Below are 21,579 nucleotides of genomic sequence, written 5' to 3'. Positions count from 1 at the left end.
AGAGTAAAAAAATTCTTTGATGGGAGGGGGAAAAAAAATTAGCCTTCTTGTAGTATACTGATAGATTATGTTGAGAATGGTTTTGGTGATTTGGAGCCTGCAGAATTATTGATGGCTCAAAAATTGAGTATTTCTCCTGACTTCTTACTGCCTAGAGTTCCTTATTTTAGTACTTGCAAGTATGGAATGTGAGGATGATTTGGGTTCTATTTGCTATACCTTAGCAGTGCTTTGAAACACATAATTTCCTGACAATGTTCGCAAACCAGTGCTGCTCTTGCGTATTCATGCTGCCTGTAAAAAGTATTTGTTCTTAGCGTTTGCTACTGTGAGGGGAAACTTTTTTAATTGGGCCGATTGATTAATCAGTTTGCTTCACTCTGAATTTATGCCTCAAGCAACATGTGTTAGTGGGGATGCCAGTGACTTAAGCTTCATGTTTCTCATCAAAAGTGCTTCTAGGCTTTTCACTGCTGGCACAGTGTAAGAGAAACAGGAAGTCATCGAGCCATTTAAACATAAAGGTGGAAGATCCTGACTGGATTCTTTTGTATAGATTTGCCTAATTAATCATCTTAAGGCAAAATACAGAGCAAATTTGAGCAAATTTCTTTTTTTTTATACACTATATGTGGTAATGTAGCTATAACATTCCATTAATCAGCCCTTGTACTATGGCTTCCTTTGGTTTTAGTGAACTTCTGTCTTAAAATTGTACTTTGTAAAAAGACTCAGTGATGTTACACGTCTTCATGTAATTAGAAATACTGTGTAGTAGTTGCTTTTTTTAGTGTTGAAATTTTAAAAGCTAGCTACTTAAAAATGTAATTTTAAAAAAGATTCTCGACAGTGGGACAAGCCAATATTATTCAAATTGAGAGAACTGATAATCTAAAAGACATGCAGATATATAGGCTGCAGGGAAATGTTAATTATTTTCAAGCAAGTAATTACAAATGCTTGATTTTTCAAGTTCTAACTGCTTTCCCAAAACCAAAAGTAGAATTTTAAAGGTTTAAAAAACTGCAACAAAACAAGAAAAAGTGCACAAATTACAATCTCACAAATTATAAAATTATTTACTTGTGGTTTGTTTACAATTTGGCCTGGTTGCAACTAGGATAGGGTTTGTTTTCTTCTTAGTAGCTGATGCAGTGCTGTGTTTAGGATTTAGTAGAAAAATGTTGATAACATACTGATGTTTCAGCTTTTGCCAAGTAGTGTTTACCCTAAACCAAGGACTTTTCAGTTTCCCATGCTCTGTCAGTGAGCAGGTGCACAAGAACCTGTGAGGAAGCACAGCTACAACAGATATCCTTAACTGGCTGAAGGGTTATTCTCACAGAAATCACAGAATGGGTCAGGCTGGAAGGAACCTAGTCTAGCTCACCTTTCTGCTCAAGCAGAGTCATCCCAGAGGACATTGGACAGAATTGTGTCCAGATTGTTCTTGAATATCTCCAGGGAGTAAGTCTCTACAACCTCTCTGACCAATCTTTTGCTTGGTCATTGCACAGTAAAGTTGTTCTTCCTCATGTTGAGGTGGAACTTCTGTGCAACAGTTTGTGCCCATTGCCTTTTATGCTGTTGCTTGGCACTGCCAAGCAGAGCCTGGATCCATCCTCTTGGCACCCTCTCCACTTCTACACATTGATAAGGTCCCCTCTCAGGCATCTCTTTTTGAGGCTGAACAAACCCAGCTCCCTTGACTCTTTGTCATAAGAGGAAGTAGTCCAGTACGATTAGACCTTTAATGGGCACCTAAGAAATTAGTGTACCTATGGATTTAAACTACTTTAGGGAAAAGCAGCCTGATGGCAATTAGCATGTTCTCTTTTCACTATAAAATACTTTCTAATGTGTTTTTTATCCTCTGTTGACTTGCTTTGCAGTTATCCCCTAAAGGGGATAATAACTTGCCTACAGAAGCTGAAGCAGAAGAAAAGGAGATGGATACTTCAAAGGAAGATGATCTACCTTCTGACAAAACCAGTAAAGAAGTACGTGAGAGCTTTCTTCTGTGTCACAGAGAACATCCTAATATTATGTTTATTGCTGTAGATCTATTGCTATATTTTAGTTTTATTAAGATTCTTAGGCACATTTTTAATCTTCACAGGATGTGGTGAAAACAAATGATGCTTCTATTCCTAAAGTTGCTAGAAGAGGAAGAAAAAGAAAGGTAACAATATGTTTAATTACTTCACATTACTGGAATTTTTTTGGTGTGATAATACTGGATGCTATTTCCTTTAATGACAGATTATGCATAAATTTTCAAGTGTCTGAAAGATTTGCAGGAATGAAAGTTTTCCCAGAGTGGTTTACAAGTATTTATTATTTTTTAACTTAATGTGGAATATAGAGTCCCTGTCTTTCCCAAACAACTTAATACAAATAAGAAAAGGTAATACATAAATGGTTGCTAAACTGCTAATAAAATAGCCTGCATTGAAGCTCTGAAAAATTTCTTTTAACATCTTCATCACATTGAACTAACACCTGAAATACAAATACCTTTTTCACAAATTGTGATTTTTGTGGTGTCTACAACCTGGGAGAATACAGAGTTACTTTGAAAAAGGCAGTTCCAGCTGCTTGCTCAGCATACGCTAGCCTTAATGTTCTTGTGGTCACACAGCCAGCCAGCTCTGGACACTGACCCAACTAAAAACTAGAATTAGGTAGGGCAGATCTTAGTTTTGTGTTTGAAACCTTACCTTTCAAAGTTACAGCTGACAGCAGGGATGGGGGATGAGTATGAAGTACTTGTGACCTTGGTATGTTTGTTACAGAAAAGTAGCATGCTGTTTCTATACTCTAGTTGTCCTTTGTCCTGCACACTAAGCTCTTGACTATTTTCTCCATTTGGGATTGGAGAGGGCAAAATCAGTAATACCTAAGTATAACCGGTCACTAAGTTCAGATACTTTTTTGTGTGTACAAGCAATCACATAATAACATATTTCCAGAAGTTTAAAGATTTTTGTTTAAGAAAGGAATTGAGATATTGATGCCATGTGTTTTTTCACGGGTGAAATTCATTCTTTAAATTAGTCTGAAAAACAAGCTGAAGCTGAGGAAGCGGCAACAGGGGCAGCAACAACTACTGGGCCAGTGTCTCCAAAAGTAAGCCCCAAAAGAGGAAGACCAGCAGGTAATTTTGGAAGAATCATTGAATTTTTTTCACCACAGAGGTATTTTAGTAGAACTAGTCAGGGAGTTACCCCCTTCCTCTGAAGAACTGCAGAGTATTTTTGAATGCTTAAGGCAGATTTTACTAATAGATTGTAGTGAGAAAACATCTCATATTGATGAGTTCAGGACATGAATGGATTTAAATTGATAGTGTTAATATTTAATCCTCTAAATTAAAGACTGGTTTATAAGTACTACCTTTTAGAATAGGTCAGTCTTCTTTGCAGAATACTATTTAAGTGTAGATATATGATAGTTGCTCTCTGGCAGGTTCGCTGCATAAAGGTTTGTATTCATTAAAGGTCTATAAAATACTACAATAGACTTAGAAGATCCATAAAACATAAAGATGAGAACTGGGGGGACAAGGAGCCTGTAGGTGAAGTTCAGAGGACAAGAAAAATTAAATAAGAGCTGAAGAGACTTGTTCAAAAAGGTGTTTAAGTATGTGTTGATTTATAGGCAAATAAAAAGAAAATATAACTGATTTTTGGGAATATTTTGTTAGAATAATTTGTTTCTTTCAAATTAGCAATGATCTATTGTCAATTTAATGGTAAGCTTGCAGATATTCTTGATTACTAATTACTGCTTTGGAAGACAGTTCTTGCAGCAGTTAAGTACATTGTATGAGCACCTAGTCAGGGAAACAAATAATTTATAGTCTTCTCTATCTGCTGACAATATAAAAACAATAGAACCACAATTAAATAGACTTTAAGTACTTTTGCCATGGAAGCTGTGAGGAAATTAGGTATAAATTCATCCCCCTCTGCCATTTCATTACATGCACTAAATATGCATTTTTAATATTTGTTTTTTCTTTACAACTTTTTGCTGGTTTTGATTTAACTACTGTCAGTAAAAGCAGGAAAGCATCTGTAAGATATGCTTTTGCCTCCTATATGAAAAACCTTTTTAGAAAATATACTATGCAGCCTTCTCTGTTGTTGATAGGATGCTTAAAAGTACTCTGTGCTAAGACCAACAAGAGTTTAAACACTGAATATTAGGTTTCCTGGTAACAACATAATCACTGTGGTATTGGACAAGCATTTGAGGTACATAAGTGCCAAGAAGGAAGGCTTACTCCTATCAATATGGTGAATCTGAGGAAGTGTAGAGATTTGATCTGCACTGTAGTGTGGTGGTAGAACTTCTTGACTGTGATTTGTTAGCCTGAAAAGTGATGGAAACCCAAGATATGGGTAAAAGTAGTGGACAACAAACTGTAATTGTAGACATAAGTGACTGCTTTTCATTCTCTAATGTCAGGTTTCTCATTATCTAATTTAGTATCCATCGTAGTTATGCAACATGTGAAACAAATGTTTCACGTTTGCAACTGCATAGATTGCAAAAAGCACAAGAATTAGTAGCCAGAGCCTGTGGCTAGAAACCATCAAAGTTTTTTTTAATTCACCAGTCAGCTAAAAAAACTGCCAACACTTTAACTTACAGAGAGATCTTGATTAAGTTTGGTACTTAATTAATTTGAATTCTGTACAGTAACAAAGGGTGTATATTTTGATTTAAGCATGGCTTATGTCTGTTGAGTATTTTGAGATATAGACCAGGAGCAGATGGTGGCTATGGACTAAGCTGTTATTTCTGTATAACTCCTAGCTTCTGAAGTAAAAGTTCCAAAACCAAGAGGGAGACCCAAGCTGGTGAAGCCATCATCTCTTTCGGAGGGTGACTTGTAAGTTTTTTCTTAATATAAAGCTTCTTCATTGTCAACTGTGCTGCTCCTTATGTTAAGACTTGTAAATTATTACTCCTTAACAGGGTTTTGCCCTGTTAGTGTTCAGTATAAGTTACTATTTGTGTAGACATTTTTATGATACAGAGTCATTCAAGAAAGGACATTTCTGAAACACAAGAGAGAAGATCTTAATCTTCCTAACTTGTCCAATCTGTACAAAATTCCTTATATGATTGTATACTGAATGAAGAGGAAAGGTGTTTATTAAAAAAAAATACAACATCATACAAAAATAAAATAGTGTTTTTCTTTTTGTACATTTTTGTTTCAGAAATCTCTTCTGATGAAATTGCAACACTCTTAGTTATCAGAATTTTGGTTTTGCTATCTACAGTTCTTATTTCAGGTCTAGTGCTTCTAGTAACTCAAGGAAAAGTTGAATATACATTTAGTTTTCTATAAATTGGCAGATACATGGTTTTGGAATAGGAACAACTTAAATAAGTATACTTTATAAACCTAGTTTACAGTGTATGCACTTTGGGTCCTACAGACCCATCTGTGTGTGGGGAGTCCATGGAGAATTAGCTTCTTGGGTGAGCATCTTTGCACTTCTGTTCATGTTACCTTCATTAGGCCCTCCATACTGATATTTACTTGCTGGGGGCTCTTTCCCCCCCACAGGTAGTGGGTTTTAATTTTTCGAGAGAGTATTTTTGAAGAGTTGTATAGTGAATTAACTTCATAATTTTACTATTCTGTGGTTAAAAAGACCCAACTTCCTGAGTTAGAATGTTGTTCTTTGAAGTCACTATAGATAATAGATGTGATGCCTAAATACTATTTTTGTTTCAGTGTTAATGAAGAGGAGAAGACAAAGAAAAAAGGAACAGAAGAAAAACCTAAAAAGCAAGGAAAAAAAGATGAGGAAAGTCAGAAGGAAGAGGAGAAATCAAAGAAGGAATTCGATAAAAAAGAAGGAAAGAAAGAAGCTGAACCAAAAAGGAAAAATGTTGCAAAAGTGGGTTCTGCATCAGCTTCTGATTCTGAAGATGAAGGAGAAGAACAAGAAGGGGACAAGGTATAATTTTGCTTTCCTGATGAATTTATTTTAGAGGAAAGTAGTATCACTTGGAGATCTTTCTCCAAGTTAATGCTAAATCTTAATAACAGTAGGAGTCTGGCACAGCGCGTGTACAGATATATAGAATAAAATTTTCAGAAGTATATTTTTCTCAAATAATTCTTTCAGGAATTCTTTGAGTATTTTCTAAGAAAAGCATCTTTTCTAAGATGTATTTTTAACAAAGATTTAAATGTCAAGAGGCTTATGGGGTTTCTTTTGATTTTATGTTCCCTGGAAGACAGATGTTGTTTTCCTTGGGTGCATCTGGAGAACACGTGGCTTGAAATCACATTTTTAAAAGGTACAAAACTGTTTCTAGCCAACAATTTGTAATGTCTTTATTTTTCTGGTGCTTAGTATTGCCCTTAGCATTGCCCTCTGGTTTTGAGGGCTTAGTTTTGAAAAGAAAAAAAGCAGAAAGGACTAATGAAATTGTATTTAGCTTCAGGGAAAGCCAGTGTTTGTCAGGCTGCTCCATGGAGCAGAGTTATTTCAAAGATACTTAGTTTCATCTGCTTACAGAAACAATAATAATGTTACATTTCTTTCCAATCGTAAAAAACAGAAGAAAAAAGGGGGAAGAAGCTTTCCAGCAGCTCACAGAAGAAACACTGTAAGAAGCCAACATGAGAGAGAAGTAACAGAAAGAAAGCGTAAGCAAGAGGAACAGACAGAATCTGAATCGTGAGTCTATTTTAACATGTGATGCCTGCAAGTTGTAGGAATATTTTGAACCTAAGAGGAGGTGAAACTTCTGAAAAACTTCCAACCTGTTTTGCTCTATATTCTACTGTTATCACCCTCTGCCCTTTTTGATTTTCTATCTTAACTTCTTTTTGAGGGGAAGGTGAAAAGCTCCTTGAACTAAAATGTGCCTTTATGGGAAGAATGGAACATAGAAATTAAGTGATGTCAGTCTTTCAGTGATGTAGAATTTCTAGCAGAGGACAGGTGTGTTCTCTTTAGAACTGACTTAAGAATATCTATGTGAAAGGGGTTCCTGTGAAAAACTGTTCAGGATAGCCATATATTTTTCTTTAAAACTTTAGAAAAAATTGGTAGGACCTGGTAGGTCCTGTTAATCCATGGATATAGATTTTTGATGAGGTATGGAATGCATAGGTTATCAGGAAAGCATTTCCTTCTCTGTCTGACAGTTGGAGCACATGCTGTCAAGCAGAACAAGGAAAAGGTAATTACTGTAGTATTGCAAAGCCAGTTGACTGATACCAAGAACAAACTGCATTTAGAATATTACTCAAATCAAACTTGAGAATAGAGAGAAGATCCCATCAGGAACTTGGACAGTAGGACAATAGGAAGAAATCAGACCCATTCACTATTCTGCAAATGGGTGAAGAAGCTGCACCACAAGAGCTTGATGTTGTCATCCCCACCATTGGTGGGAGGGCAGAAGAAAGGCAAAGAACAAGGTAAAAATTTGGAGGGAAGGAAGAAAATAAAGGTCCCCTTTACCTGTAACAAAAAAACCCTATCCTTTTCACATTCACTAATAAAAGTGTAGTTTGTTTGGGTATTTCTTTTCTCATGCTCCAGCCCTTTTTCCTCTTCTTCCTGTCAGTCCTCTGGAGACCTAACATAAATACGTACTTGTGGCAAACCTAAGCATTTCTAGTTTCGGAGATAATAAATTGCCTTAGTGCCTTTTACTATATCACTATTTAACACATGCTGATTTCATTTTGGGAATCAAACTGTCATATATTGATTTAGTAATAACAATCAAATTTCTGCTTTTAAATAGCTGTCATATTTTATGAGTTATATAGAGTTTTGTTTCAATGAGATAAAGGAGAAGTAGTGAATGAATAATGAATTTATTACAGTTGATGACTAATGCCACAAAGCTCAATATTGATAAAAAGTAAAACTGGTATAGGCTGATACATGTTTTGATTATTTTGCTCGTCATTGTAGTTTCTATTTTCTGGTAGCTACTTCATTAATATTTATTTAGTTAAGGTGCTTTGTACATCATTCTGTACATATGCAAAGTTTATCTGTACTGTTGAGATTGTGCTGCTAGTTGAAGCAGACAAGTTTTGTGTTCTTTATGAAAGAAACATGGAAGACATGCAGGCCTACATGTTTTATGTATGCATATTAGTGTGACAAGAAGAAAACTAGTCACCAGACATTTAGTTATGATATGCTGAAATATGAAAATTCTAAAAGTAGGCTTTTAAATCCCTCAGTCAAAACTGAGGGATTGTTAAACAGAAGTTCATGATCCTCTCTGCATAAAGAGCTCAAAAGCTTGTTTCAAAGATTTCTGCCTGTCTTCATCCTATAACTGAAACTGAACTTTTTTGTTGTTTTTCTTGAGTCTCAGCTTTATTTTCAGTGATACAACTGGGGGAAGATCAAGAACGTTTCACTGCACTTGTAATTTTTTTTCTGCTTTACTACTTCCATCAAGAACTTTAAAATTATTACTGATACATTTATGACCAACTGTAAGATATGTATACTATTACAATTCATTATTTGAGAAAATAGTCATATAGGAACTGATTATGGTTAATTGATCTCTCCATAAATTCCCTGTGGTAATGCTAAATAATTCTACTCCTTTTGTCATGGTAATTAAAATATTTTCTTTCTCCATAAGTTAGTTATATATAATGCCATTTCACCAGTTAATATGTTATGTTACTATGCAACAAAAACCAAAATACAGTTTGGAGATTACTTGTTTTTTAAAATCCTTTAATTTGCAGCTTCTAGAAAAATGAGTACGAAAGACTTACCAGCACTATCTTAACAAAAATTAATCAGCTAAGTTTTTCGTCCTTCAAAACCAGGGTTTGGTTCTTTGTGTTTTTTGCATGCTAATGTTTTAGTAAAGATAATATCTCAATATTGCATCTCATCCAGAAACTGGGGGGAAAAAAGCAGGCTTTACAACATTGTAAAAAACATTTCAACATTTTTGATAGGCAGAATAAAGAAGAAGGCAAGAAAGCAGAAGTTAAGAAGATTGAGAAGAAGAGAGGTTAGTTGAAAGAATCTAACCAGTATTTTTGATCATTTTATATTTTGAATGGAATTTCTTCCATTCTTTCATAAGATAATGTACTGCTGAGGGTAGCATGTGTGGTTTCAGTCTGAGGTGTTTGATCCATGATTCTTCTTTCCCGTCTGTGAAACAATGCCATTTTTATTCTTCAGTGTTCTTTCTGCAGTGCAGTGTAGTAGAACAGGTCTTTGCTTTTCTGACTTCACTGTCATTTGATCTTTTAAACGCCAGTCTCTTCTGTTTGTGAACATGAGAAAAAAGCTTTTATTCTTTGATATAAATCACTTCAGTCATTCCCATCATTTTTTCCTTTGTATCTTCTCATAACAATACTCTGAGGGACCTCTCAAAACTATTTAGATACTACCTCTCACTAAGTAGGTGGCTTAGATTCAGATTACTGTGGTCTTGCCTGCTGACTGTCCTTCATAGGGATAAGGAATTCCTTTTTCAGTACTCCTATCTTTGAGGCCAATCCAAACCACTGTCTGTAATCTGTAATTTGTAGTATAGTACAGATCCAGTGGCATGGACTCCACTCAACCCAGTGTTGCAGCAAGAGGGCAAATAAAAGCAATCCAAACCTCTTCAAGATGGGTTTGACTTAAAGAAAACTGTTTGCTTGCACTATTGTTCAGAATTTATACCAAATCCAAGCAGACATTCAGCATGTGAATTAAGGAATGCCATGTCCATTCATCTTTCACACTTCTGAAGCGTGTGTACTGGGAACATTTTATTTTGATGGATTTGGATTGTAACTTGAATTGTGACCAGTTTACTGAAAACAAACCATCAATATCCAGGTGTCCTGTCATGGAGAGTCTTCCAGCTTTATAACTCTTAAAATTTATTAAAACCTCTTGTTAAACTGGCCTACAATTAGAGGGTGACAGCTGTGTTTTGGAATAGAAAATTCTTTTCAGTTGTAACTCCTAAGGAAAAAATTGCGTGGGTTGCCAATCATGTTCAGTTTTAAAAAGCTGTGTACTTTTTTTCTGATTGTATTTATGTGTGCACCTGCATGTAGGATGTCTGCCTGTTGTCTTCTGCATGCTGTATGAGGTTCATTCTTGTGGAATTATTTCTGCAAAAGCAAACCCAGTGTGATTAACAAATGTTCATGAGTATTATTTTTAATCTTCAGAAACTTCAGTGGATTCTAGGCTTCAAAGGATACATGCAGAAATAAAGAATTCCCTGAAAATTGATAATCTTGTAAGTATATTTTTTTAAACTGATTCATGTTTCAAATTCCAGTTTCAAATTCATGTTTCATGTTTCAAATTCAATTCCAGGAAATACTTGGCATGTGTTCTTGTTTTTAATTAATACTCTGAAAATGAAAGGCATTTTTTCCATATGAAAGATAACTAGTGCTTAAATGTGGTTACTGTGGGCAGTGAAAGATAAGTGTCAGCAAATGAAATCTGTTTTGTTTGAAAATGCTGCATAATAAATTATTTACCAGAAGCATTCAGATAGAATTACGTCAAATAGAACATCTGGTGCCAGGTCAGCTTGCTGAGCCATGTGGAAACACCAGGACATTGGATGCAGTAGCAGGATGCAAGTGATTAGGGCTCAGTCCACTGACTCCACTCACTGTCAAGGGAAATCTGCTGCTTGTCAGGGGTTTGGGTTTGGTATATTACTGGCAGATGTTTGAGGCTTTCTGGCCTTATGACTATTTGCTGCTGCAGATTTTCAGGTTGGGCACCAGTGATTCAATCAGGGGACACTTGGAAAGTATCAAGCATGACTGTGTGACTTTGAGGGTAATAGTAAAGGCATGGGGACCCAGGTAGTGATCCCTTTATTGAGGAAAAAGGAGTAGGTAGGTGTGCTAGGAGGTGGCAGGATCTACCCAAAAATAGTGCTGCCAATGGGCTGGCCAGCCTAGTTAAAGAGCATCAAACTAGAAATGGTAGCAGAGGAGGAAATGGTGGAGCAGCATGGCAATCAGATGTAAACAGATATCAACAGCATGATGTAAACTGACTTTGTAATCAACAGAATTTCTTTGCAGAACAGGACTGAAGTGGCATGACCACAAGCATCAGCACATTGAATGAGGAATTGCTGGCAGCCTAGCATAATGAGGAAAACTCTCATAACCTTTCTGGAATGTCAGCACAACTGTGTTTCTCTTAGGGATGTCTGTACACTCATACATATAGTGTGAGGAGCAGGTGTGGTAAACTGGACATCTCTCTGCAGTTGCAGGGCTGTGGTTTCATTGGTATCAGAGATTTGGATATAAGTGAGGTGAGACTTGCCTAATATGTTTACAGGCTCTTTAGGAAAGATGGGAAGCTGGGAATACAAGACGAAGGATAACTTTATGTGAGAGACCAGCTGAAATGTGTGGAACTTTGCACTGGGACAGCTGATAAGCCAACTGGGAGCTTATGGGTCAGGATTAATGGGCAAACCAAAATGAGTGACATCCTGAGAATATCTTCTGCAGATCACCTGTTCAAGGAGAAGTAGAGAATTTAGTCTTCTTAAGACAGTGGGGAGACCCCTTTGATTCTAACTGGAAGCTTAAAACATCCTAGTATTTGCTGAAAGGACATTGAGATAACACAGTGATGCAGGAAGCTTCTGGAGTTTGATAATTGCCTAACACAGGTGATGAAGGAGTTGATAAGGCAAGACCTGATCCTCCAGAAAGCAAAGATCTGGTCAGGCATATGAAGGTGGGGGCAACCTTGGCTGCAGTGACTGTGGTAGAGAAGTGCAGGGAGAAGGGAGCAGGATGAAAAGGATCACAGCCCTGGACTGTGATCCTTTTCATCAGGAGAGCAGATTTTGACCTCTACAGGGATCTGCTTGGAAGAATCTCTTGAGAGACCATGCTACAAGGAAGACAGGACAAGAAGACCTGGCTCACTTTTAGGGATTACCTCCTTCTCAAGGTTGATTCATCTTAAAGTCTAGGAAAATGTGGGCCTGCTGCTGAATGGGATACGGAGATAGGAGCCCTAGTGAATGAAGTAGGAGGTAACAAGTAGTGAAAATGCTAAGGTAACCAGTGTCTTCTTGACTTCAGTTTACTTGTACAATTCTGTTCAGGAATCCCAGGTCCCTGAGACCATGGGAAGATTAAAACAAGAAAACCTTGATGCTCAGAGGACAAAGATCAAATAAGAGAACATTTAGACAGAGACCCAATACAGAATAAGCATAAGAGTGCCAGAGGAGCCGGTGATGTCATTGTCCATCCACTCAATTTTGTTTTTGACAAGTCATGGTGATAAGGGGCTGGTTCCTGAGGACAGGAAGACAGCAAATGTCTCACTCATCTTGCAGAAGGAGGATCTAGGTTACTACAGGCCATTAATTCTCACACCAGTCCCTTGAAATGTGATGGGACAAATCCTCCTAGAAATTGTTTCCAGTGATATAAAGTACAGTAAGAGCTCTGAGACTTGTCAGCATAATGGAGATTAAATTATCCTTGACTAAAATTATGTCCTTTTGTGAGATGACCGGCTTGATGGATGAAAGAATGGATATTGTTTCTGTTAAGATTAAAAAGGCTTTTGACACTGTCTCTCAGGACAGCTTCAAAGATAAACTTAAGAGGTCTGAACTAAAAAGGCAGATGAAAAGTTGGACTGAAAACTGGCTGAACAGCAGGGCACAAAAAAACTAATTGGTGGCAGAGTCCAGCTACCGGCCAGTCACTAGTAGTCAGTACTATTAAAACATGTCATTAAAGACTGGGATGATGATACAAACCACACCTCTAGCAAGTTTGCAAATGATACAAAACTGAAATCAAAGGTTTGATGGGAGTGTTACCATCCAGAGAGACTTGAACAGGCTGGAGAAATGGGCCAACAGGAACTTATCAACTTCAATTCCAGTAGTGCACCTGTAGAGTGATAACCCTGTGCCTCCAGCATGGGCTGGACACTGATAGGCTGAAAAGCAGTTTGTCAGAAAATGACCTGGGGGTATTGGTGGACACCAAGCTTAGCATGAGCCACCAATACAGTTCTGCAGCTAAAGTGGCCAACAGCTTTTCTGGGCTGCATTAGAGAGAGTTGGCAGAACGTGGAAGGAGTGTGGTGGTTGTGCTCTACTTGGCACTGATGAGACACTGGACTGTATTTTAAGCTCCCTAGAAAAACAGAGACCTGGACCTACTGTAGGGTGCCCAGTAAAGGGCCACAAAGATGTATTAGTGGCTTGGCACATGTGTTGAAAAAGAGGAGGCCAAGAGAGCTGGGAGTGTTCAGTCTGGAGAAAATAACAGAGATAAGAAAATGAGCATGAGTGAAGAAGTATGGCATGAGGAGCAGCAAGCTGTTCCAGCTAGGGAAACACAGAGTTCTTCTGGGTGTTGGAAGCAAGGTTCTGGTACTGTGGTGGTGGGGGACTGCCTTGTGCTAGACTTAATCAATTCCAGCCTGCTCCAGTGGAGGAACCACTGCAGGGCATGGCTGAGCCCCTCAGACTGGATAGTGGTGTATCTATGAGAACTTAAAAAGAGGGCAAAGCATATTGGGTGGCAGGGAGTGAATAAGAACAGTTCTTTGTATCAACTACAGTGCTTTCTTGCCTTCTCAGTGGTTAATCACTTGTGAAAAATTGTGCATGGTAAAGCCTGACTATGGTGAACAGCTTTGAGCATTGAATCATGAAAGCAGCATAAAGCTTGCTTTTTATGTATGTGAAAGCTTAAAATTCTTGCTAAATGTTACAACTTAATTAAATATAATCTGCCTTTTATGGGAGTAGCTAAGAGAAACTGGTGTTAAATTTTTGTTGGCAAGTTTGACTATATAAATTCTTCTAAAATCAAGTACATAGTCAAATTCAGGAAGAATTAATTATGGGAGGATGTCATTGAGTACAGAAGTTAGATTAGTATGCTAATTAAAGATTACTAATATGTAAGTCTTCAGACTAATTTTTTGTTTATATACAGGATGTGAACAGGTGTATTGAGGCTCTTGATGAGCTTGCATCCCTTCAAGTCACAATGCAACAAGCTCAGAAACATACAGAGATGATCTTAACTCTCAAGAAGGTGAGATTTTCAGTGTTAGTTAATGTAGAGTATATGTTTTCTTAAATTGATATCAGCTTTACTTACTATTGGAGCACTCTGTCCAGTCTGGATCCCTACAGATCAAGAATGATGTAGACAGACTGGAAAGGGCCCAGAAGAGGGCCATCAAGATCAAAGGGCTGGAGAACCTGCCCTTTAACCAAAGATTAAAGGGTTTAGTTCCTTCCTTCCTAGAAAAGTAATCACATTATTCCAGCAGTTTAAAGGGCTGCTGAAAAGAGAGGGCCGAGGCTTTTGTCTTCACCAGATGAAAAGCAATGGGTACAAGTTGCACTGGGAAAGGTTTTATTTTGATGCTAAAAACTATTATTTTTTTTTTTTTTACAGTAAGAACAATTGTTTTACTGTAACAGCCTCCTCAGGGATGTGGTGGAGTTCCATCTCTAGAGGTTTTCAAATTGTGATGGGATCAAGGGTCCTTAATAATGTGGTCCCTTTCCTGTGAAGGGTAGGACCAGAAGATCTTTTGAGGTCCCTCTCAACCTGGCCATTCTGTGACACTTCAAGTGCAAAAGTCTATGATCTCATTGTAGGTTAAATTAATTTAAGCTAGCATGTAATGAAATTACACAGATATTTAAGGACCTAAGTGGAGCCTGTTTTATTACTTTGATTTCAGATACGGAAATTTAAAATTAGCCAAGTTATCATGGAGAAATCTACAATGCTATATAACAAGTTCAAGACCATGTTTCTGGTTGGGGAAGGAGATTCTGTTCTTTCCCAAGTACTGAATAAATCACTTGCTGAGCAAAAGCAGCATGAAGAAGCTAATAAAACCAAAGAACAGGGGAAGAAAGGAGCAAATAAAAAAACTGAAAAGGAAAAAGACCAAACAGGTAAGTCACTGTGGCTTTACTTTCTTGTCACATAAAAGACTTAGTCTCCATTATTTCTGAGCCAACTTCAAAATATCCTTGATGCAGGGATTTCACCAGTCTATGAAAACTTTTTCATATCTGAAGTTGTCAAGGACAGTACTGCTACAAATAACTTTCAAATTCAATGTAACATTTACCATGGCCATTTTATCTCAGTTGGCTAATAGAAATGGCTTTTGCAAAAATTAGGTCTTGCAAATTTTACTTCTGTAAATTATTTAACTTGATAATGTTTCTGAATTTTAAAAAAACCACCCCAAAACATTGCATGTGAGGTAGAGTGGCATACTACCATTGTTGCACTTTAACCCAAGCCAGCAGCCAAGCCCCTCAGAGCCACTCGCTCACTCCTCCACCAGTAGGATCAGGGAGAGAATCAGAATTGTAAAAAAAAGAAAACTTGCAGGTGGAGATAAGCAGTTTAATGGGGAAAGCAAAAGCTGCCCCCATGAAAGCAAATCAAGGAATTAATTCAGTGCTTCACATGGGCAGGCAGGTGTTCAGCCCTCCCCAGCAGAGCAGAGCCCTCACACATAATAGGAAAACAAACATCATGACTCAAATATATTCCCCCTTCCTTCCCCCCTACTTCACATACTGAGTGATGCCATATGGTCTGGAATGTCAGTTTGGATCATCTGTCTCGGCTGTGTCACCTCCCAGGTACCCCTAGTTTCTTCCCCAATGTGGGAACATAAAAAGGCCTTGGCTGTGTGTAAGCCCTGCTCAGAAGTAAAAAAAAACATCTCTGTATTATCAACTTTGCATTCAGCACAAATCCAGAACACAGCCCCATATTCACCACCATGAAGAAAATTAACTCTACCCCAACCAAGACCAACACAATGTTCTGCTCCTCTAGTAGTTTTTTAGTGCCTAAGCTTCTGCCACTGAATGAGAACTTGAAACTGCTTAGTTTCCTTCCCTAGCCTCTTTCTGTATCATGCATGCTCTACCATGTGTAGCAGCAACTTTTAAGCACTTCTGTGCTACTTCCTGGATGCAACTTCAGTAGTTCTTCAGCCTGACAATAAAGAAATAATAATTTATGGCAGGAGAATGTATTTATGCTCTTAACAGTACAGTGTCACATCAATCACGAGCACTTGTACAGCAGAATATCAAGTTTTCTGTAGTAAGCAAGCTCAATAGTAACTTTAAGTCGCTACTAAAATATATACATTTTTAAATAGAAGAACAAAATGAGACAGACACACTAGAAAGCTATGTTGCAATATAGGAGTTCTACTCATCTATTCAAGTTATTTAGATCCTTGATCTCCACTAGCGACTCACAGAAACTACATTTACTTTGAAATTGAATTTTGGGAGCAGAACTGGGGTTTTTTTCAGAAAATCATTTAGAAGTTAACACCACACGGATCAAGACTAAACAAATTACTGTAACTGAGGTTTGAATTCAAGAATTCAACACAACTATAGTAGGAATATCACTATACTTGTAATTGCTAAGAAAGCAAGGATGATTAAAGTCCAACCATTTTCTGGTGAGAGAATGTGTGATGAAGTAGAGGTTCCATACAGATCTTTCCCCAAACCAGTGATAGCACAACTAATACTTTAACAAAGAAACTATATTGAGAGGCTTCCTGGGCATAGTCTGGCTAGTGAAGCCACTTCAGATAAAGTTAACACAACTTCAGCAGAACACACACAGTGAAATACCATGTTGTTGCACAGTCACATGGAGAATGGGAAGAAGTTCTATCAGAGTAGAGGGATATTTTATAGAAGTAGTTTTTTCTTTATTTGCTGTAAAAAGAAAATCTGATCCTTGAATGCATTCTTTTGCCCTTTAAAAAACTGAACTGCTGAACCCTGACTATCCTCACAATGATAGTCAATACAGAATGATGCTGTACTTGGTGGTACTTGATGCACCATGAGATCATCTGCTTTGTAACATGGGAATATAGCATTTAGTGTTTTCTCAAATTCCTCCTGTAGCCTTTGAGTTCAGAACTGATTCTGAGCAAGTGTAAACAGATAAACTGTAAAAATTTAGATTAATAACATCTTGTCATTTTTTCTCACTGTAGCTCTGTAGTTTAATAGAGGAGTTATTTTATAAATCTGCAACTTCAAGTAAAATGCACCATCACTTCAGAGAGTGACGTTCCTCAACTCACTTAAAACTCACTGGCTTGTAGTACCACAGCAAAACATGTAGTCATCACAGAAATTCTAAAAGATGTTAAATTTTTCTGCTTTGACTTCACTAAATACTACTTCCAGTCTAGTGCTGCTTTTCTGCTTGAAAAATCCATGCTATCATTAAACACTTCTATTTATGTAACTTGTATTTTGATTATACATAATTTGTTGGAGTCAAGAGTAAATGAGATGTAATGGAATAACTTCATCAGTTAAAGTAACAAGAATCCCCAAAATAACTGCTCTGTTTAGACTGGTAAAAATAATTTACTACTGAAGTATATTCTCTTACTCCTCAGAATACAAACAAGCATCAGGCCTATGATCTTTAGCCTAGCAAGCACAGGAAGAACTTGAAATTGCATTAAAAATACAAACTGTTCAATTCCCATGGGATGAGGCACATTGTGTGGGATGTTCAGAAACTGAAGCCATATCGGTTAGTGTCTTTTGTATTGTTTCAGCTGCTTGGATATCAAGGTGAAGGGGGAAATATTTATAATGTTTTATTTGTAAAGAAATTATCAAGGGCTATTATAATACAGTTTTATTCCCTGCAAGTACCACTTTTCTGCTCTTCCATTTTAAAGGTTCAAAGATTCTGAATGGAGGGTCTGAAGCCCAGGACACCAACCAGTCACAACACAATGGAGAAAGTGCTGAAGAAAGGAAAGATAGGCATGAAGTCGGCAGTAAGAAAAAGTGAGTTAATAACATTATTGAGCTGATGATCTGTTCTGCTCTAGCTTAATCATGTAAAATAAAACAGCAGTAAATTGAAGTTACTTAACCATGTTAAGGTACTGTTTTCCTCACAGAGTTTACTCTCAACTTTGGAGAGTAACAGAGTGCAAATCTTCTGTTTAAATTTTGAATTAATATTTTAAATGTTATTTCACTTGCTGCTGTGGTGGAGACTTAAAAAACATTACAGGATGTCTTGCTATTGGAGAGAATTAGCATGTGGCGGACCTGGGCAAACTAAAAGCTTTTTCCTGTGTTTTAGGCTATTAAGTTGGAAGCAAAGGAAGTCTGAACCAAGTCTTATCGAAACTTACGATATTTATCAATCTTTTGTGAATTCATGTATTGTCATCAATAGACATCCACTTTAAATCATTTTCTACAGTTTGGCTATAAAAATCAGTCAAATCAGGCAAACTGCAGGCTAGGACTTAAACCTGTGAAATTCCAGAAGTCTGACTGGCTTATAGAGGTGGATGCACTTACCATTTTAAACATGAAGCCATAAGAATGCTTCAATTTGTCTGGCATTAAGTATTTAAACCTTGGTTGCAGCCAAAAATATGTTTTGTAAACATAAACAACAAGCAATTAATCCCTTGCAGAAGAGAAACACTTAATAGAATTTAGTAACAATTTTGAAATACACTTCACTTTCTCCTGGCACTCTGCACCTTGCACTCAGAGATTCTTTTTGTTCAGCAGTATGTATTAGAGCAAGCTCCTTTCACCACTATCTTCATGCACATCAGGAGATACTGCAGCTGCCTGGCATTATTTTGGCTATCTGCCAAGTTAAAATACTGACTGTTATTTACAGTAAGGTAAACTTAAACACAACAACACAAAAAAAACCCCACTTAAGATGAAAATTTATCTGGTATTTACTGTGAGGCAGCCTCAGAAGTACTGAAATGGATTTGGGAGTTTTCAACCAGTTATGCTGAATAGTCACTTGGTCTGAACAAGCAGCATGCTACAGGAACACAGTAGAGTTACAAGTGTAAGTTCTCACACAGGTTATAGTCTACCCCCCTGCTTAAACAAATTAAATAAACATTTATATTAAGTGTGCGTGTGGTGTTTGCTGTGGATTTGAACCCACACTCCAATGATCTTTGACTTTGATAAAGAAACCCACTTTCTAAAAAAAATACTGTATGGCTGCTTGGACACAGGGTCTGTGAACTTACTTGTAGCTAACAGCAACAAACTAGATTTTTAAATAACCTCCTTGCAAATACATTGCATCTTGAGAAATGCATCCACATGTTTGAATTCAAGCTCCATACTCTTCCAGCATACAAACTTTCTTTCATTCAGTATTTTTTCTACATTTTTATTTGCAATATTTGGTTTCTTATAAGTGAGAAACAAGTAAACAAAATAAATAATGTCCAGAATACCTGTGTGGCTCACTCTAAGCAAAGAGCTGGTAAACCTCTTAAATCATAGGACTGTATTTAGTTCTGAACATTTCTCCCTCTGTTAGAGGGAAGACATGTCTGTACCTTTCTGAAGATGTAATTCAGAAATTTTGAAAAAAGTTCTGTAATTTAAAATTTCTGATCTGTTGGCACTTAAGAACATTTTTCAGGGTGTTTTTTGTAAAAATACATACTGCCCCACGAGGTTATGTCAGTCTTTGAGGATACAGTGGATTTCAGTGGCAGGAGGTAAGGCGTGTTAAGCTAGTGCACTTTTCCACCTAAACGGACATACAGTACAGACACAAATGGAGCTGAATGACTGCCCTTCACAGCCCATCACATAGATCATAGTGATGCCACTCACTGCCAGCTTAGCTTCAGCTTTGAGGGCATTGTTGGGGTAACATAACAGCTGGCACCGCTAACAGCCTCAGTTCTCCAGACTCATGTACTGCTGAGTGTTCATCAGCATCCTTGCTCTAGACTGTGCAATCACCTGGAATAAGCCTTGCTTGCTGCCTTTGTAAGTGATCAATAACATTGCTTTATTTTGTTTCTAGGACCTGTGGTGAAGAGAGAGAGCTTGAAAAGCCAGCAGATGATTCTGCCTTTGAAAACAAATGACATCACTGAAGTTTTGTTGTTTGGTTTTTTTTTAATTACAAATTAAAGAGGATTGTTAAGTTTTGCATTTGAAATCTATAGACTGCTGAAATTCTAAATAATTTTATAAGCATAGTATTTTGAAGTTAAACTTTGTGGAATAAAACTCCCTTTAATCTTGGTTTTAAAGTATTTAAACACTTTTGCCAATAGTTATATCCAGTATTAACAGGTAACACATTTCAAAAGATGAAAGTCCCACTTAGAAAATGCTTACATGTTACAGGACTTAGAGTTGTTGTATATTTTTAACTTACTACTGTGTTTGTCTAGTTAATAGCAAGAAAAAGTGTAAATACTTCTAACTCTCCAGTTGCTTCATTTGTATAAAACCTCTCTTCCTATGATACTTACCTCTGTGCAGTTTTTCAACTCTTGTTGGGGATGTCTTTTCACTGTGTTTTGTAGGAGTTGAAAGCGGCATTTTTATAGCTGTTACAATGTTAATGTATGAGTATACTTCATTGTTTGGGTTTTTTTTTAAATAAGTTTAGTTCTGTTCTTGCAAAATGCCTTGTGCCAATTTACTGCAATGTGACTTTTATGGTTTGCTTTTGTTATAGTAAGTATACTGAAAAGTGTGGTATTGTCACAACAGAACTGGTTGATGCAGAATGGCTGGAAAACACTGTCTTGAACAATTTATGAATTTAAAGAATTTCAAACTGATTGACATCCTTGTATAGAAAGAACTATTCATAGGAAAAACATGAGTCTGGTTTTAGTACTATTTTGATTTTACTGCTTTGGCATTAACTTGGGGACCTCTAACTAGAATTTTAACAGAAACACTGGTAAAATGTTTAACTCCTGGAGGCATGAAATGGAATAAAACAGGTACAAACCTCTCAGAAGCGTGTTTCTTGAAACACAGACTTTGCCCAATACTGTAACAACTTGTTTGTAGTATTTGACAGAGGACAGCCAGGTTAGAAATTGGAGTTTGAAAATCCTGAGAATACACATAGAACATGCTGAGTTGAAGGGGACCCACAAGGATCATCAAAGTCCCAACTCCTGGCCATGCACAGCACACCCCAAGAGTCCCACCATGTGCCTGACAGCATTGCCTAAACACTTCTTGAACTCTGTCAGGCTGCTGCTGTGACCACTGCCCTGGGGAGCTGTTCCAGTGCCCAACCACCCTCTGGGGGAAGAAACTTTTCTGAATATCGAACCTAAACCTCCCCGAGACAGGTTCAGGTTCCCTTGGGTCCTGTCACTGATCACAAAGAAGAGATCTGTGCCGGCCTCCCTCCTCTTCCCCTCGTGAATAAGTTGTAGACTGTGAGGACATCTTGCTTCAGTCTCCTCCAGGCTGAACAGACCAAGTGACCTCAGCCTTTCCTCAAGCCTTTTCACCATCCTCACTACCTACTTTGGGCACTGTCTAACAGTTTCCTGTCTTATATTGTGGCACCCAAACCAGCTCCCAGCATACGAGGTGAGGCTGTCCCAGCTCAGAGCAGAGCAGGACAATCCCCTCCTCCCTTACCTGGCTGCCTGATGCCCCCAGGGCAGGGCTGGCCCT

General features: G+C 37.5%; 1 protein-coding gene across 2 annotated transcripts in view; it reads left to right on the top strand.

Moving 5' to 3' along the window:
• The window catches only part of PSIP1 (PC4 and SRSF1 interacting protein 1), a 35,094-nt gene extending 14,198 nt beyond the window's left edge, over window positions 1–20,896 (top strand). For both annotated transcript variants that reach the window (XM_036402802.2, XM_036402801.2), the window contains exons 6-17: window positions 1,893–2,000; window positions 2,120–2,182; window positions 3,058–3,157; window positions 4,825–4,900; window positions 5,759–5,984; window positions 6,595–6,713; window positions 8,990–9,045; window positions 10,217–10,287; window positions 14,012–14,113; window positions 14,775–14,994; window positions 17,802–17,913; window positions 19,946–20,896. In XM_036402802.2, coding sequence (XP_036258695.1) covers window positions 1,893–2,000; window positions 2,120–2,182; window positions 3,058–3,157; window positions 4,825–4,900; window positions 5,759–5,984; window positions 6,595–6,713; window positions 8,990–9,045; window positions 10,217–10,287; window positions 14,012–14,113; window positions 14,775–14,994; window positions 17,802–17,913; window positions 19,946–20,009 — 1,317 coding nt within the window. In that variant the 3' untranslated portion in view covers window positions 20,010–20,896. The remainder of the gene's footprint in view (window positions 1–1,892; window positions 2,001–2,119; window positions 2,183–3,057; window positions 3,158–4,824; window positions 4,901–5,758; window positions 5,985–6,594; window positions 6,714–8,989; window positions 9,046–10,216; window positions 10,288–14,011; window positions 14,114–14,774; window positions 14,995–17,801; window positions 17,914–19,945) is intronic.
• The last annotated feature ends 683 nt before the right edge of the window (window positions 20,897–21,579 follow it).

Source organism: Molothrus ater, chromosome Z, assembly GCF_012460135.2.
Source record: "Molothrus ater isolate BHLD 08-10-18 breed brown headed cowbird chromosome Z, BPBGC_Mater_1.1, whole genome shotgun sequence".
In the NCBI taxonomy this organism is placed as follows: domain Eukaryota; kingdom Metazoa; phylum Chordata; class Aves; order Passeriformes; family Icteridae; genus Molothrus; species Molothrus ater.
The sequence above is the reverse complement of the archived record's forward strand: the minus strand, read 5'-3'. Positions and strand labels throughout refer to the sequence as shown.